The sequence below is a fragment of the Oncorhynchus gorbuscha genome, linkage group LG12 (assembly GCF_021184085.1).
Source record: "Oncorhynchus gorbuscha isolate QuinsamMale2020 ecotype Even-year linkage group LG12, OgorEven_v1.0, whole genome shotgun sequence".
Taxonomy (NCBI): domain Eukaryota; kingdom Metazoa; phylum Chordata; class Actinopteri; order Salmoniformes; family Salmonidae; genus Oncorhynchus; species Oncorhynchus gorbuscha.
The window spans coordinates 38,896,843-38,914,121 of record NC_060184.1 but is presented as its reverse complement, the minus strand read 5'-3'; the positions used below and the strand labels follow the sequence as shown (position 1 = coordinate 38,914,121).

At 42.7% G+C, this 17,279-nt stretch overlaps 1 protein-coding gene across 1 annotated transcript in view; it reads left to right on the top strand.

Annotated features, from left to right (window-relative positions):
- LOC123990371 (bromo adjacent homology domain-containing 1 protein-like) overlaps nt 1–17,279 on the top strand; it is a 65,733-nt gene that overhangs the window by 26,930 nt on the left and 21,524 nt on the right. Inside the window, exon 2 of the mRNA XM_046290937.1 lies at nt 13,963–15,717. Within this exon, the coding sequence (XP_046146893.1) occupies nt 13,977–15,717 (1,741 nt within the window). The 5' untranslated portion in view covers nt 13,963–13,976. The remainder of the gene's footprint in view (nt 1–13,962; nt 15,718–17,279) is intronic.

The window sequence follows — 17,279 nt, the reverse complement described above, 5'->3', positions numbered from 1 at the left end:
TTGACAGTGCTGTTAAGGTAGAGCAGCGCTTTATTAGGGACAGACTTCTCCCCATCTTAGCAACTGTTTACAATCCAGGGTTACTCCAAGCAGTTTAGTCACCTTTGCTCAATTTCCACATTATTTATTGCAAGATTTAGTTGAGGTTTAGTGAATGGTTTGTACCAAATGCAATGCTTTTAGTTTAATAAATATTTAGGACTAACTTATTCCTTGCCATCCATTCTGAAACTAACTGCTGCTCTTAAGTGTTGCATTTCTCATTTCAGTCGCTGTAGTAGCTGACATTTATAGTGTTGTCATCCACATACATAGGCACAATGGCTTTACTTAAAGCCAGTGGCATGTCGTTAGTAAAGATTGAAAAAAGTAAGGGGCCTAGACAGCTGCCCTGGGCAATTCCTGATTCGACTTGGATTATGTTGGAGAGGCTTCCATTAAACAACACCTTCTGTGTTTTTAGACAGGTAACTCTTTATCCAGAATATAGCATGGGATGTAAAGCCATAACACAAGTTTTTACAGCAGCAGACTATGATTGATAAAGTCAAATGCCACACTGAAGTCGAACAAAACAGCACCCATTAATATTTTTGTCATCAATTTCTTTCAGCCAATCATCAGTAGTTTGTGTAAAGTCTGTGCTTGTTGAATGTCTTTCCCTATAAGCTTGCTTGGACGTCTGTTGTCTATTTGTTTACTGTAAAATAACATTATATCTGGTCAAACACAATTTCTTCAAAAACTTTGCGAAGGGCTGGTAACAGGGAGATTGGACAGCTATTTGAGCCAGTAAAGGGGGCTTTACTATTCTTAGTAATAGTTACACAACCTCCAAAATAATTTATTTCATTGTTCACTTGCTATTTTCACAGCTTGTCAGGCAAGACCTCTGAATAAAAGTGTGTCATGCGACTCAAGTACCCTTGTCACACCTAATTGGTTGTTGCTAGAATCTCCCTGGACTCCTATGAAAAGGACACGGCATCATGAGGCCTCTGATAGTGATCTGAGTTACTGCCCTGATGACACATACAGCGTCATCAACAATGACAGGTGTTGTGTGAAGTTGTATTAAAAAATACCCGGCTTGACCTTTCTTTAGAATAAAATGCTATTTACTACTTAGCTTGTGTATTATATCACTCGGTCACAGGCCCTCCCAGTCAAAACGACCTCATAAGATTGCCTGCTGTAGTTGTTTGCAGCCGAACATGCAGCATAAAGTTGACCAACAAGGGGGCCCTGATCAGCATCATGCAGACATACCCTCGCTATGAGCATTCCTACGAGTGGAACAGTTGGCAAGTATCCGGCCAGCAACCTTCACCTGTCATTGGCAACAGCTTTGAGGCTCTGGGGCTCTGGTAAAGAACTCGCCTCTTGCCTGCTCACCAACGGTCGTCAACGGGGTGAACAAAATTAGTACCTGTTTGTACCTACATAGTACCTGTTTGTACCTACATAGTACCTGTTTGTGTGTCAGATATTACCTGTCCTAACTGCCATTGGTATATAGCAGTGATTATGTGGACACTCTTACTGACAGTTGTGGCTGCTTTGTGTGATGTATTGTTGTCACTCCCTTCTTGACCTTAGTGCTGTTGACTGTGCCCAATAATGTTTGTACCATGTTTTGTGCTGCTACCATGTTGTGTTGTTATGTTGTGTTGCTTGCGACCATGCTGTGTTGTCATGTGTTGCTGCCTTGCTATGTTGTTGTCTTAGGTCTCTCATTATTTAGTGTTGTGATGTGTGTTTTGTCCTATATTTATATTACATTTTTAAAATCCCGGGCCCCAGTCCCCGGAGGAGGCCTTTTGGTAGGCCGTCATTGTAAAACATAATTTGTTTTTAACTGACTAACTGACTTGCATAGTTAGTTTAAAAAAAAATGTGTTCACAGAAACATTTTATGGAGCCAGCACAAGGAGAATTGCAAGATGATGTGATGACTGACAGATGGGCTTGATACTGATGTCTCTGAATGGAGAGAGACTTGGCATTACAGTTTTACTAGACACAACTTTTACTTGTATTGTCTTTTTCCATTATTGAATTGATTGTTATTAGTTAGGAGGGAGGGAGAAGCCCTGTGTATTCTGCGCCAGGATCAGGGAACTCCTGTGGTATACGGGACACCACACAGGAAGGTATGACCACTCTGACATGTTTGACAAGGTAGCCCCATTACCACCAGACGAAATGCTGATAGGCACAGTATCCGTCTCAACTGGGAATGATAATAATGAAAGATTAAATGTTAACATTGTTATATTAGCAGAACACTGCTTGTATGGTATTATGTAAAGGGTTGTTTCTTCTACATGGACCTGCTACTACATTTGAAATTTGTCCAAACGCTTAGTTTAGATTATCTACGTCAGGAATGCTTCTCATACTCTGTAGGCTACTGACCTATTCAAAACTTCCTCTGGCACTGCACCATACATTTTTAATTTGTATTTATTTCACCTTTATTTAACCAGGTAAGTTCTCATTTGCAACTGCGACCTGGCCAAGATAAAGCAAAGCAGTTCGACACATACAATAACACAGAGTTACACATGGAATGAACAAAACATACAGTCAGATGGGCTATGAACAGGTGCAGTGATCTGTGAGCTGCTCTGACAGCTGGGGATTAAAGCTTGTGAGGGAGATGGGAATCTCCAGCTTCAGTGATTTAAAAAAAAAAAAAAATTGCAGTTCTTTCCAGTCAGTGGCAACAGAGAACTGGAAGGAAAAGCGACCAAAGGAGGTATTGGCTTTGGGGGTGACCAATGAGATATACCTGCTGGAGCGCGCGTGCTACGAGTGGGTGCTGCTAGGGTGACCAGCGAGCTGAGATAGGGCGGGGCTTTACCTAGCAGAGACTTGTAGATAACTTGTAGCCAGTGGGTTTGGCGACGAGTATGAAGCGAGGGCCAGCCAATAGGTCGCAGTGGTGAGTAGTGTATGGGGCTTTGGTGGCAAAACGGATGGCACTGTGATAGACTACATCCAGTTTGCTGAGTAGAGTGCTGGAGGCTATTTTATAGATGACATCGCCACAGTCAAGGATCGGTAGGATGGTCAGTGTTACTAGGGTATGTTTGGCAGCATGAGTGAAGGAAGCTTTGTTGCGAAATAGGAAGCCGATTCTTCTAGATTTAATTTTTGATTGGAGATGCTTAATGTGAGTCTGGAAGGAGAGTTTACAGTCTAGCCAAACACCTAGGTATTTGTAGTTATCCACGTATTCTAAGTCAGAGCCGTCCAGAGTAGTGATGCTGGATGGGCAGGCAGGTGCGGGCAATGATCGGTTGAATAGCATGCATTTAGTTTTATTTGCGTTTAAGAGCAGTTGGAGGCCACGGAAGGAGAGTTGTATGGCATTGAAGCTCGTCTGGAGGTTAGTTAACACAGTGTCCAAAGAAGGGCCAAAAGTATACAGAATGGTGTCGTCTGCATAGAGGTGGATCAGAGAATCATCCTCAGGAAGAGCAAGATCATTGATGTATACAGAAAATAGAGTCGGCCCGAGAATTTAACCCTGTGGCACCCCCATAGAGACTGACAGAGGTCCGGACAACAGCCCCTCCGATTTGACACACTGAGCTCTATCAGAGAAGTAGTTGGTGAACCAGGCGAGGCAATCATTTGAGAAACCAAGGCTGTTGAGTCTGCCAATAAGAATGTGGTGATTGACAGAGTCGAAAGCCTTGGCCAGGTCGATGAATACGGCTGCACAGTAATATCTCTTATCGATGGCGGTTATGATATCGTTAAGGACCTTGAGCGTGGCTGAGGTGCACTCATGACCAGCTCGGAAACCAGATTGCATAGTGTAGAAAGGTACGATGTGATTCAAAATGGTCATTAATCTGTTTGTTAACTTGGCTTTCGAAGACCTTAGAAATGCAGGGTAGGATATAGGTCTGTAGCAGTTTGGGTCTAGAGTGTCACCCCCTTTGAAGAGGGGGATGACCGTGGTAGCTTTCCAATCTTTGGGAATCTCAGACGATAAGAAAGAGCGGTTGAACAGGCTATTAATAGGGGTTGCAACAATTTCGGCAGATAATTTTAGAAAGATGGGGTCCAGATTGTCTAGCCCGGCTGATTTTGTAGGTGTCCAGATTTTGCAGCTCTTTCAGAACATCAGCTATCTGGATATGGGTGAAGGAGAAATGGTGGGGGCTTGGGCGGGTTGCTGTGGAGGATGCCGGGCAGTTGAACGGGGTAGGGGTAGCCAGGTGGAAAGCATGGCCAGCTGTAGTGAAATGCATCTGCCTGTAGTTATTGAACTCAACCTGCAAGAGGTGTGTCATGGCCGGCAGCATTTCTTGAGGAGCAACGCAATATTTGGGGGACAAAATCAGCAAGTGCAGTTCTTTTAAAGAGACCATGCACATTTTTATAAAATAAGATACTTCTGTTCAAATGTAGTAGATCAGTACAATACAATAAGTCCCAAATGGAAGGGAAACAGATTGTAGCACCATGAAATCAGACAAAACAAGTTTAATAACTGCATGTACGCACCTATTGAATACGCATTCACCTGTATTGCGGATAGGCCGAGGCTACATATTGATTTACCCAGTTTACCAATAGAGATTATTTGAATGGTAAATGATTACCTTTTATGTTGTTAGATTGGTAAAATAAAAAACGTGTAATTGGTTAATTCATGCATGCATGGCTGTCTTTGGAAAATTTGTATATAAAAAATGCAAATGTAATGATATTGAACTCAAAAGATGCCGAATGATTGAACAGGGCAGTATCTGAGTTGATCTGTCTGGATGAAGTGCCATTCTGTGACTTTGGCTAATATGCCTTATTTCTTGTTGTCTTGGTATCAAGTATCGTGATTGCATTGAGTACTATGGTACTAAACCTGCACTGAAAAAATGTTCCTTGGAGAATTCTTGCACGATTAAAAAAAAACTTTAGGTTCTTCTCTTGGCAATCTACGCTCCTTCAGAATTCTAAAAGGTTATTTAATTGTATGGAAGCCTGCAGACGTTTCCCTTTCATAGCACACTGCATATTAGCCAGTGAGTGTTAACTAGTATTGATTTGTTTGGTGTAGCATTTCTAGTGTTGATTCAAGATTTAAATTAACACTCAGCGGTGTAAAATAATCCCAGTGTTGTTGTTAATATCCAGAGTTGAACCAAAACCACGCCCATCTTATTTCCCAGGATGCTCTGTTGTAGGTCGACTTTTAGAATAATTTGTTTCAGTATCTGTTTTTGCATTGATTTATTAATCTTATGCAACTCAAATATAAATAACACATTTTTTCTGAAGTATTCCAATCTGTAAATTGGATTTATTGCACCCGTTACTGAAACGCTTGTTCCAGTTCAGATGTTTAAAGTAGTCTCATATCTTAGACTTCCCAACCCTGGCAATCATTCCAAATAAATAAACATTTTCAAATGTTGGATATCCCCACTCCAATAGGAATTACATGCCACTTTACAAGCCAGCATGATATGACTTGCAGGCCTGTTGTGGCCTGTAATGAGTTTCAGGCCACTGTGTTATGCAGGTGAATGAGGACCCAAAAGCGACTTAACGGAAACAGAGTCTTTATTCCAGTCTTAAACAAAAGCGATAATCCTGGATATTATCTAGGTAAATGCAAAAACAGGAAAACTGAAATCCACTCGTCAGTAGAGAGGAACGACTGGAGACGCGACCACAGACTGCAGGTCGCTTCGGGAAGGCACCGGCCGTAGCTGACATTGACACCTGCTCACACGCAGCATCTGAAGAAGGTAAAAACACGACAGGGCGGAACAAGGACACAGAACAGCGAACATCAAACAAGGATCCGACAAGGACAGAAGCGGAAAACAGAGGGAGAAATAGGGACTCTAATCAGAGGGCAAAATAGGGGACAGGTGTGAAAGAGTAAATGAGGTAGTTAGGAGAATGAGGAACAGCTGGGAGCAGGAACGGAACGATAGAGAGAGAGAGAGCGAGAGAGGGAGAGAGGAAGGGGGAGAGAGAGGGAAAGAACCTAATAAGACCAGCAGAGGGAAACGAATAGAAGGGAAGCACAGAGACAAGACATGATAATCAATGACAAAACATGACACACTGTATTAGGGTAAAACTAGGCCCTCATAAGACGGCCTTATGAAATATATTTTGTATTGTCTTCATTTGGTTTATCTCACTTGGTAAAGGCCACAGGACGGAAAAATAATGAATCTAACAACCATTTCTCTGTCACTACCAAACAGTCAACGTTAAATCTCAAATTCACTGGAAAGGCACCTGCGAAATATGGCAATAACCCTGGGAAGTATTCAAATAAAACCCTGTAACAAGTATTCAATTATGGTGCTGGAGGGCCGAAACATTTCGGATTTTAGATTTTTTTTTGTATGGTTCTTCAGAGAACCTAAAGTAGTTCCCCTATGGTATCACTCCCAAGCACCTTATTTGGTTCCAACTTGCATCTGTATTTTTAACACTTTACACTCATAAACTGTTTGAAAATGGCAGATTTGGACACTGAATTAAATGCCTAAATTGTAACGCAGTGGCTGTACAGTAACATGCTATACATGACTTCAGAGTTCAGCTTCTCCACTTCACAGCACTGTATGGGTTTTGACTGACAGCTGCTCTGAACTTGAGCACCTCGCACGACAAGAAATTGTCCCCATCCCTCCCACTAATTGGGCAACTTCAGCAAAAAAAATATATATATTTTTGAGTGAGGGAAATGCTGTAAACTAAGAGGACTGTATTTTGAAAGGTGAGACATTGAGTATTGTACCACATTGAAGTCAAACAAGCAAGCAAGACAAACACCCGTGAGTCAAATGTGTACTTCACATTTCCATAATATAAAATACATGTCATATACAGTGCCAACGTTTATGATCACTATGTTGATGTACAGTTACAAGATGACATGGCTTCATACCCTGGGTTGATCTGAACAGAATGAGCCTACGGTTTTCTATTGTGAATCAAATTTGCCGCAGCACACGCACCTGAATGCACTTATGACTCCTTTTCTATGAGCACCCAAATTATGATCTGTTTCTCCGAATTGCATTGTGAAAGCCTGCCACTTTGATATCGTATTGTATAATTTAGCTAGTCGTGTTGGCAATAGAACAAGCTTTCAAATTATGCCCTCCTAACCCAGATTTAGGTTTATAATGGACCTTCTTTGGATTGCGTAAACAACAGTAATTGTGTGATGGCGGGGATGCAGGGCTGTGTTCCAACCAAAACTACAAGTGTGCTTGCTCTAGTTCCTCAAAGGCACAGCTAGGAGAGATCCAACTATAAATGTTTTTTTAAGACTCTTCTTTGAGTCATAAAAATGCATTGAAATGACTCAGGAACTGTGCACCCTTTGGAGAGGTGTGTGGCCACTTGGAGACACCAGTTAGTCCTCTCACTCAAAGCCTTGTCATTTTGTTTGTCTTATGTTGCACCTACCTCACATTTCACAGAAATATTCTTATCATGTCACTTAATAATAATGTGTTGAGTATTTTCAGATTTCGTTATCAACAAATGCGGCGAAAAAGTACAGTAAATGTGAAATGCACATAAAATAAACTGTGTACATTCGGATTCAGTCTTATGTCAGGTGAACAGTTGTGTCCCTCACCTTTTTGGTCTGATCATTTTTCCATCATCTCCAAACTGTCCCCTTTCAATTGCTACCATGCATATACTTTTCATATTTCTTCTGTAAGAAACATTTCAGTTTAGCCCTATCCATATAGGCCAGTTCCCTCACGTGAAAAGGGTTAAGAGTGTGGTATACAAGGTTAGAATGAATGTGTATCAATATGTATCATGTATTTATGTATCATTTATAAATGAGCTATGACATAGCCAATGAGAATATAGCACAGCTTTTGCGTTTCACCCCCATCTCAAAATCGAATGTTTTTTGACCATTTGGATGTTTTTACAGAGTGATCTTTTCTTCTCTGGCTTCTGCCACGCAGTGTGCCTCGCAAAAGTGATTGCTGTCCTCCTTGTGAAATGATCAACGTTACCATATATCTAAAAAAACAAAAAGTACCATATACACTGATTGTTTAAAGCGCACATTACGAAATGTCTTGCTGATGTTGAACTTGAACAATCCAAATAAATTCTATTGTCAGCCCGATTCAGCAGGTATAGTCAGATGAGTTCTCCTGTAGCTTACTTTTATTCCGGTAAAATACATTTTTTTAACAGGGTTTAGATAACAATAACCTAGCAATTTGCATAGGTTGTCAATCGCCGAATAAAGCTTAATATCATGGAAGCCATTTTAGCGTTTGAATGCTGAAAGGTCCAGGAAACTGGGCACAGTGCGTAGTTTGACGACGCTACTGATATTGCACTGGGTTGTTCGGCATGCAAAACGAGTTGTAGGTCAGAGACGTGTCAATACAATTACATGCAGTTCGACACTGAAGGAGAGGACGTATCAGTTGTCACAAAATAAGAGTTATTTTCGGAAGGTAGAAAGAATGTTAAATGAGCAACAACAACAACAAAAAATGTGAACCGGTGATTCGTAATTTTAGAATATATTTTCGGACCGATGCATGCTACATTTGGATCGATTTGAGGTCCGACGACCGATGCTCTTCTATCTATCTTAAACATTTGAATCTGGGACTGATGCGGTGAATCGTTAGGCCTACATCCCTGAGAAAAACGGTAACGCACTTAGCCTATCTGAAGTGCACTGCACTTTTCAGGAGTTGACTACTGCTTGTACCCTCAGTCATAGAGGCCTGCATAATGATGTAATAAATGAAATATGGAAAACTGTCAGTCATGATTAGCTGTGTAAACTGCTTATTAACTTGTTATTACGAAACACTTGCACGTTCATCCTCTCCACTGTATGGTTGCTGTGTCATACAGTGAAAAGTTTAACTTAGGTAGGCTTATAGAGGTTACAAATGTCTTAAATGGATTGTCTGAGATGGCGCTGACTTGCAGTAATAAAAACGTGTGTTGTTTCTTAAATGATTTGCTCCGAACGTTTATTTGGATTCGTCCCGACATTTCTTGATTTTAATTTTATTTTTGAATATTTATGTACTTGTTTGACTTTTTACAGCATTGTTACACGCTATAGTAACGTATATCCTAAGGTTTCCCCTATAACATCTGCTAGACTGTGTACACAGACAATATATTTGATTTGACATTATTCAAGGAGTGAAGATGGCTCTGTCTATTGTCAAACAAGAAGAAATGTCAGTTGTCTTAGTTGAAGGGTTCAAGTCGTCTGATATTGTCCCTTAACGTCCTGTTCACGTCCTGTTCAGTTTGCAGCCCCGGTCCTTTTCCTCAACCAGATTTATGACTGAAATGTTGAACGTGTGGGTACATATATTCATCTAGATATATAGAAATACCTTGGGTTCAATGGGGATATTCTGGAAACATAGGCAACATCAGAAATAGCGACGGTTGGTCAGATGTCTTGGCCATGAAATCATAAATGTTCACCTTCATGCAAGGCGTAGGGGTGGTCAAACAGTATAGGGTCCATCTGAATAGTCTACAACAGCTTCCTCTCCTTGTCTTCTCTCCTTAATTTCGATAGTCTAAAGGAGCTTCCTCACCTCCTTCATCTGCGCAGATCTGAAATCACATAAGCCAGGAAAAGCAACGGTGGATACCCTGAGGATTTGATTTAAGCTGTCCAGATAATTTCTGTGCAGTTGAAGGAAAGGAGACAAGGAGAGGAATGAAGCCACTCAGGACTATTGAGAATCGCCGCCTAAGCATTATTGCAATCACCTGACACCTGCACAAAACAAAACAAAAAACGAGTGTGCTCAGTGTTTGGATCTTTAAAATGTGTTGTCGTAATATGCCCGTTATCACACGTGGGGTGGAGGCCCGCATATTATTGTTGTGCTGGATTATGCTAATTCCTCTGCAACAGGCCTGGGTCGTGTGTGCTTTTAGGCATAATAAAGCAAAATATCATGTAATAAAACAGATAAAACAGGACTATTAGCGGTAATGCACATGAAGCGGCCAATATGCCTGGCCAATAGGGACAGGCATATTGGCCAATATGGTCCTTCTGTAGCTCAGTTGGTAGAGCATGGCGCTTGTAACGCCAGGGTAGTGGGTTCGATCCCCGGGACCACCCATACGTAGAATGTATGCACACATGACTGTAAGTCGCTTTGGATAAAAGCGTCTGCTAAATGGCATATATTATTACAATCATTTGGACCCTAGCCTATAGATTGACTGAAATGAGAATTCTTTCCATATCCAATTAGAACTTTTGGGGCGCGCAACAAAACACATATTAGGCTAATAACATTATGGACTGTGATCTGAAAATAATGATCATTTTATTCAACCACGGGGAACGGGAATGAACTGTAATTATTCAACCACAGGGAATGGGAATGAACTGGTGTTGTTTCCCCGCATGCTTTACATTCCTGTGTGTACATTACAATGTTGTTGTGATATCCGTACACACCAGGCGATGTGTGAAAACACAGATTGTGGGTTTACTGGATGTGGTCTGGGTTGGGTCTGGTCTGGTCACGACATAATGACAGGGTGAGGCTGGCGTTGAGGGGGGCAACATCGCTCCATAGCCCGTGCATTAATCGAGTTGAACCAAGTAATTCGAGCCACTTCGCAAGGGGACGCAAATTCTACAAATATTTAGGTTGTATTCTTGAAATAAACAGCCTGGCGTTTTCGCCATTGGAAGACTGGATGTCAGCGAGGCTTGTCTGCATAGCAAATGGTTAAGATTAAGTTTTCTGCAAATCGGTGAAGCCAAACCAGGAAGAGCAAAGCACATCGCTCAGGCAGCCACCGTCCTCTCTCTCTCTCTCTCTCTCTCTCTCTCTCTCTCTCTCTCTCTCTCTCTCTCTCTCTCTCTCGCTTTCTCTCTACTCCCCTGCTCTCCCCCAGTACGGAGATCAGTTCAGCCATCACACCAGTCCATAACTATTTCGACGCATCTCCAGGCACAGTATGACGGAGTGTGTAAGTTAATATCTCTAAATATTTATTCCGTAACGGTTTTCGAGTGCCGGGTGTTGAAGTTGCGTTCCGAGCCCATCCAAAAAGGAGTGCAGAACCTATTTTCGCTTCTGCCTTGCAGAATCGATAGCTGTAGCTTGCTAGCATGCGATATCCATGGGTTTCATACTAAATAGTGTTAGAAAATCGAATTATTTCGATATTATTTTCATAAATGGCATGGAATATGTGATTGTGGCAGTCTTATTTTGGCCGCGATGTGTGTTCGGGTCGCCCATAGCCCCATAGATAAAGCAGTTACTTCGGATGGCAGGCTACTCACAGACTTCAAGCGAGCGAGGCGCAGCCTGTCTACTGTATGTCGGCCCCGATGTCCTCAAGTAGACTATCGGACGTTTGGTATGTTTGATCAAGTTAAATGGGTTACCAGAGCGAAGCTCCGATGTTACATGCAGTGTTTTGAATCGATTTAGATGGACTGTAGACTACCTGAAGACCATTTAACGACAAAAACAAGCCGACGCCTCGTGTTTTATATTTTTTAATTCGGGCATAGAAAGTGTTCAAAATAACCCCCGCATCAGTTCAAAACACCTTACCCTGTACGGGGTATTTTGGGCAAGTTGTTGGTCACTCATTGCCCCCATATTTCATACCGTTTTAAGGTGTAATTACATAGGTTAACCCCTGGTCATTGAAATAAGTGTTTATCTGCATTTGTCTAAACGTGGAGTAGCTTGGTAGGCAAGATACAGTAGCTAGATACGTTTATTAGGTGTCTGTGTTTAATAGCCTGTAGACTAGGTTACACAGGACATGGTTGTTTTGTAACTTGTTTGCCAGATGAAGCTGGTGTCATTGGGCTCTACATTCATGTAACAATTATTTAATACAAACATTATGTCATGTTGTCTAATTGGTTTCTGCTGATTTAGAATGATTGCTGTATGTAGAATGTTTGCTGAAATACACTGAACAAAAATAGAAACACAACATACAACAATTTCAAAGATTTGACTGAGTTACAGTTCATAGAAGGAAATCAGTCAATGTAAATAAATGAATTGGGCCCTAATCTATGGATCTCACACGACTGGGCAGGGGCGCAGCCATGAGTGGGCCTGGGATGGCATAAGCCCACCCACTTGGGTCCCAAGTTCACCCTCTGGGGAGCCAGGCCCATGTAATCAGGATACGTTTTTCCACACAAAAGGTTGTGAGGCCGGTTGTATGTACTGCCAAATTCTCTAAAACGACATTGGACGCGGCTTATGCTCGAGAAATTAACATTAAATTATCAGCTCTGTTAATGATTTCTGCCGTCAGCATGCAAATTGCACGCTCCCACAACTTTAGACATCTGTGACATTTTGTTTTGTGACAAAACTTCAGATTTTAGATTGGCCTTTTATTGTCCACAGCACAACTCTCACCTGTGTAATGGTCATGCTGTTTAATCAGCTTCTTAATATGCCACACCTGTCAGGTGGATGGATTATCTTGGTAAAAGAGAAATGCTCACTAACAGGGAGGTAAACAAATTTGTGCACAAAATTTGAGAGAAAGAAGCTTTTTGTGCATATGGAACATTTCTGGGAACTTTTATTTTAGCTCATGAAAAATTGGACCAACACTTTACATGTTGTGTTTAATTTTTTGGTTCAGTATAGAATGTCTGATGGATTAGAATGTCTGAAAAATTAGATTGTCCGTTTAGAATGCCAAAAGGTGTCAGAACATTGTCCCTGTGCAGATGGAATTCCTGACCTCTCACACGATCTCATAAGGAAGGAATCCTGTTTTGACTATTTTGCATTTGTTTTGATTGCGTTGGCATGCACTTCAGTTTTACCGCATTCCTTTTTGTGTTCCTTATTTTTATTGTTTAGCACAGGGGATTGGTAGCTGGCGGCCTGCGGATAAATGAAATGGATAATGGCAATATTTAGTCGCGCACCTCTCTATTTTCCATGATTTATTGAAAAAAATGATACATGTGAGTGTATAGGGTATTTCATTTTATTGTTCATAATGTGGACATAATGAGTAGCTTTTTTCAGCTTTAATACAAAATCCCGAACATGTAGGGCAGCGCCAATAACCATCAATAGGCCTATTGTTGGATGTTGAGAATCATATCTCTTGTATTGGCTGTTTTGGATTCTTCATAAGGCACATTCATCACTTTTAGAGTGTTTTTCTGGGACAAAAAAAATCATCCTGATTCTACCAAACTATTGATTAAGACAAGACGTATGAGGCCATCGCCCCTCCCTTCCGAACGGCGTATGTTTCACACTGAATTAAGGTAGGTAGGTATCCCTATTGGATAAGACTGGCACGTTTGAATACACAGTTCTCTCTCCGGGGATTTTTGTTTGTTGTGAATATGGATAAGATGGTATGCGGTATTCTGGTATTCTGTGGTATGCGGCTCGTGTTGGCCTGGTTTTATTTCGGACCCTAAGCTCTTTCCCCAGGGGCCCCTACCACTTCAGTGTTTACGGAACTGTAAGAAATGGATAGGAGAGTATGAGTAAGCAGTATAATGATGTTCCATCTAGCCCTCCAAGACTCTTTGCTCCATAAGTGGTGCTTCTATAGTGTTTTCATCTGTCCAGTCTTATCAGATGGGTAGAAGGGTTAGGATAAGGGACTAGAGACCAAAATGGTATTAGTGAAACCTGAAGGGGTATGTACGTATATATGTGGAAGGGATTAGGCGATAGGCTAGGGATTGAAAAGATACTAGAGTTGTATTCACTGTAGCAAAACAAAAACTATGAGAAATAAGAAAAGAAAGAAGTGTTTCTTATTGGACAACTTCAGGTAATCCCTCCCTGTTTCAGTCTGTTTTCTTCCGCTTGGTGGCTAATGAATACCACCCAGGCAGTATTATCCTGTTTATAGGAGTGACATTAACAATTTGTCTCTCCTCCCCATTCCCAGTGGTGCAGCATGTGATGATCCACGCCCGGAACGAAGGTTCCCTCAGCCAGAGCCGCAGCACAGGGAGGCGGGAACACTGCCCCCATAGGCCACATGGTGAGACCATGGGCGGGGCCTGGCTTGAGCGCACGCTACGATTCGGCAGGACCTTGAAAAAGTGTAAGACCAAGCGAGGAAGGGGAGGGGTTAAAGAGATACGGGAGAAGGCGCCGGAACGGAATAGGAGGCGGGGCAGGAAATCATATCCCTTACGAGGAAGGGGAGGGTTTTCAGAGGAAGAGGGACTTAGCTGTCACGTTTTACTCACGCGGTTGGAGGAGGACATCCAGGAGCAGGAGGACACCAATGAGACGGGGAATGATTCGCCTACCCAACCGCCCGTCAAACCTGAATCCCGGATCAAGAAACTGGGCAAAGAAAAAGGCGAAGCCAAGGGGAAACTCCTGGCGAAGAAGATGATTCCCAAAACCACCAGTGATGTGCAGGAGTCTCCATTTCCAGAGCCGCGTAAGCGACGGCTAGCTTCTCTCAACGCTGAGGCGGTGAACAGTCTGCTGTTGGAGAGACCCAACGAGACCCAGCCGGCTGGAAAACAGGCCAGGAGACAGCAGGAGGAGCCCTCCAGCGGTGAGTCAACCCTGGGGACAGATCCAGCTAGTGGCGGGGTGGCCGGAGGTCCTAAAGCTCAAAGGGCCAGCAGCAGCAAGGCCTCCGTATTGCACAAGCCTGAACTGTGCCGATGCTCCAAAAAGGCCAAGAAAGTCTCCAAGAAACGGACCAAACCAGATAAAGGAGAGAAGAAAGAGACTGCGATGATGACTCTACAGATGTTACACACCCCTGCTCCTCGACGGCTAGCCGGACTCAACGCTGCCGCGCTGCTAAAGTTAACGAGCACCTCCGCAACTAGCAAACAGCGAGTGAAACCAACATCGACTAAGACGACCGACTGCAAGACCACGAGCGCCGCATCATGTGATGTGAAGCAGAAGCAACCGCGACTGAATCTTAAACAGTGTGGCCGCCAGCCTAAGCAGAAGGGAAGGAAGTTGATTCCAGAACAGGGAGGCTGCAAGAAGTCCAACTTTGAGCCCAAAGTGGAGTGGGAGTCTGGAGGTTGCACCCACCGGCTAACCAAACCAGGCTACCAGTCACGCAGCAGGCTAGCCTACCCGCTGAAGCCTGTCGTCAAAGAGGAGCAGGTTGAGGCAGAGCTGAGACCGTACTACTGCTGCCCCCCAGAGGGTTCTGTGGAGTACTGCCACCGCCTAGCATTGTTCCTGGGTCAGAAGGCCTATGCTGACTCAGAAGAACAACCTTTAAACACTGCAATGACCCCTATGAAGCGGGAGTGCCTGGTGACATCGCCCTCCGTGGCCCAACCCCATTCCCATGCAGCCCTGACCCTCAGCCCCCACCCTTGCCTCTGCACCGCCGACCCCGCCTGCTTCTCCAGCTACTACGTCCACATCGCACACCCCGGAGCTCCTTCGACCACCCTCAGCTCGAGACCTCTGAACTTTGGCACCTCGACAATGTGTCCCGGCATGGTGTCTGGGTCTAAGCTGCTGGGTCCTCCGGTGTCCCATGCCTCGACACTGGCCCACCCTGCTTTCTGTGGCTCAGTGGGCTCGCCCTACTACAGCAAGGCCTGCCGTGTCAGCGGCTACACCTACAGAGCCATGCAGCCGGTCAACAGCAGGGGGTGCTCTTTCTCCACAGGCTGTTCCGGGTTTACACACGGCATCAAGACAGGTAAGAGGACGACATTGTCCTATGTCTACATATGTCTACTGGCCCTATATGCTGATATAAATGTTTGTGTTTTCGCCGGTGACCAGCCTTTGTTGTGCTTTCGCTGGGGCCCAGCCTTCATTGTGTTTTTGCTGGGGACCAGCCTTTGCTGTGTTTTCGCTATTGATCAGCCTTCGTTGTGTTTTTGCTGGGGACCAGTAAATTAGAATATTTGGGGAGCGTGGTCTAATCAGAGTTTCCGTTAGTAAAATGTGTCGGTGGACAACTTAACCGGGAAGATTTTAATTTACCGGCCATTTGAAAAATTTACCGGATCCTTATGTTACCCAGGGCATCCACCCACGGTTCTAAGAATGAAAGAAATCAGATTTAGATTATGGTAATTCATCTTAACAGAACATGCAACTCCTGTAATGAAGCAGCCAATAAAACATAATTTTCAAACATTTGCCAAAATGTTGAACAGTGCACCTGATGAGAGCGGTTCCATATGTAAACAGATATTAAAATATCAGTTAGTAACGTAGAATGAGGTGGAATCTAATGATGGAACAACTAGGATGGGTTGCTAATATACTAAGATTGTCTTTGTTCATGGACAGCAAAATAAAGTTGATATAAAAACCAATAGAACAGGAGAGTGGCATATGAGGAAGTATTTCAGTCGGCCTGGCGAATATGCTAGGGAAGTAAATTGAAATAAATCATTTCACTATACAGTAATAAATCAAATAAAGCATGACTTAGCTACAGAGGAAATGAGAACCATTTGATTTTTTTTAAAGCTGCGGATTGTTTCAAATTACAATTTTGTAGACCTATGCCTATTTGGGAAGCTCGCAGTTTGGACAGAGCATATGGCAATAGGCCTAGCTGATTATTGAGTTGCCAATTTTTGCACATTAATTGTTTCATTGTGTGAATTGTTTGCCCTTTGATTGTTTATTTTGATCACTTCCCTGTTACATATGTCACCAGTAGTAAACATATGTAATGAGTAATTGATAAAAATAGTATATCAAGACTAAAGTCCGACCGATTAATCGACATGGCCGATTAATTAGGGCCGATTTCGAGTTTTCATAACAATCGGTAATCAGCCTTTTTTCATGCCGATTATGGCCGATTACATTGCAATCTGAGGAAATTGCGTGGAAGGCTGACCACCTGTTACGCGAGTGCAGCGTCAAAAGGACCTTATGGCTGCAATGAGCCACGGTAAGTTGCTAGCTAGCATTAAACTTATATTTTTTGGGATAGCATTTTGGGCAGCATTTTCACTTTTGGATGAATAGCGTTCCCAAACTGAACTGCCTCCTACTCTATCTCAGATGCTAATATATACATATGATTATTAGTATTGGATAGAAGATAGAAGATATGATTATTAGTATTGGATAGAAGACACTCTGAAGTTTCTAAAACTGTTTGAATGATGTCTGTGAGTATAACAGAACTCATATGGCAGACAACCTGAGAAGAAATCCAAACAGGAAGTGAGAAATCAATTTTCCAAACAGTGCCTATTCAAGTTTTTGTCTGGAGGAAGTGCTCGCTCCTCA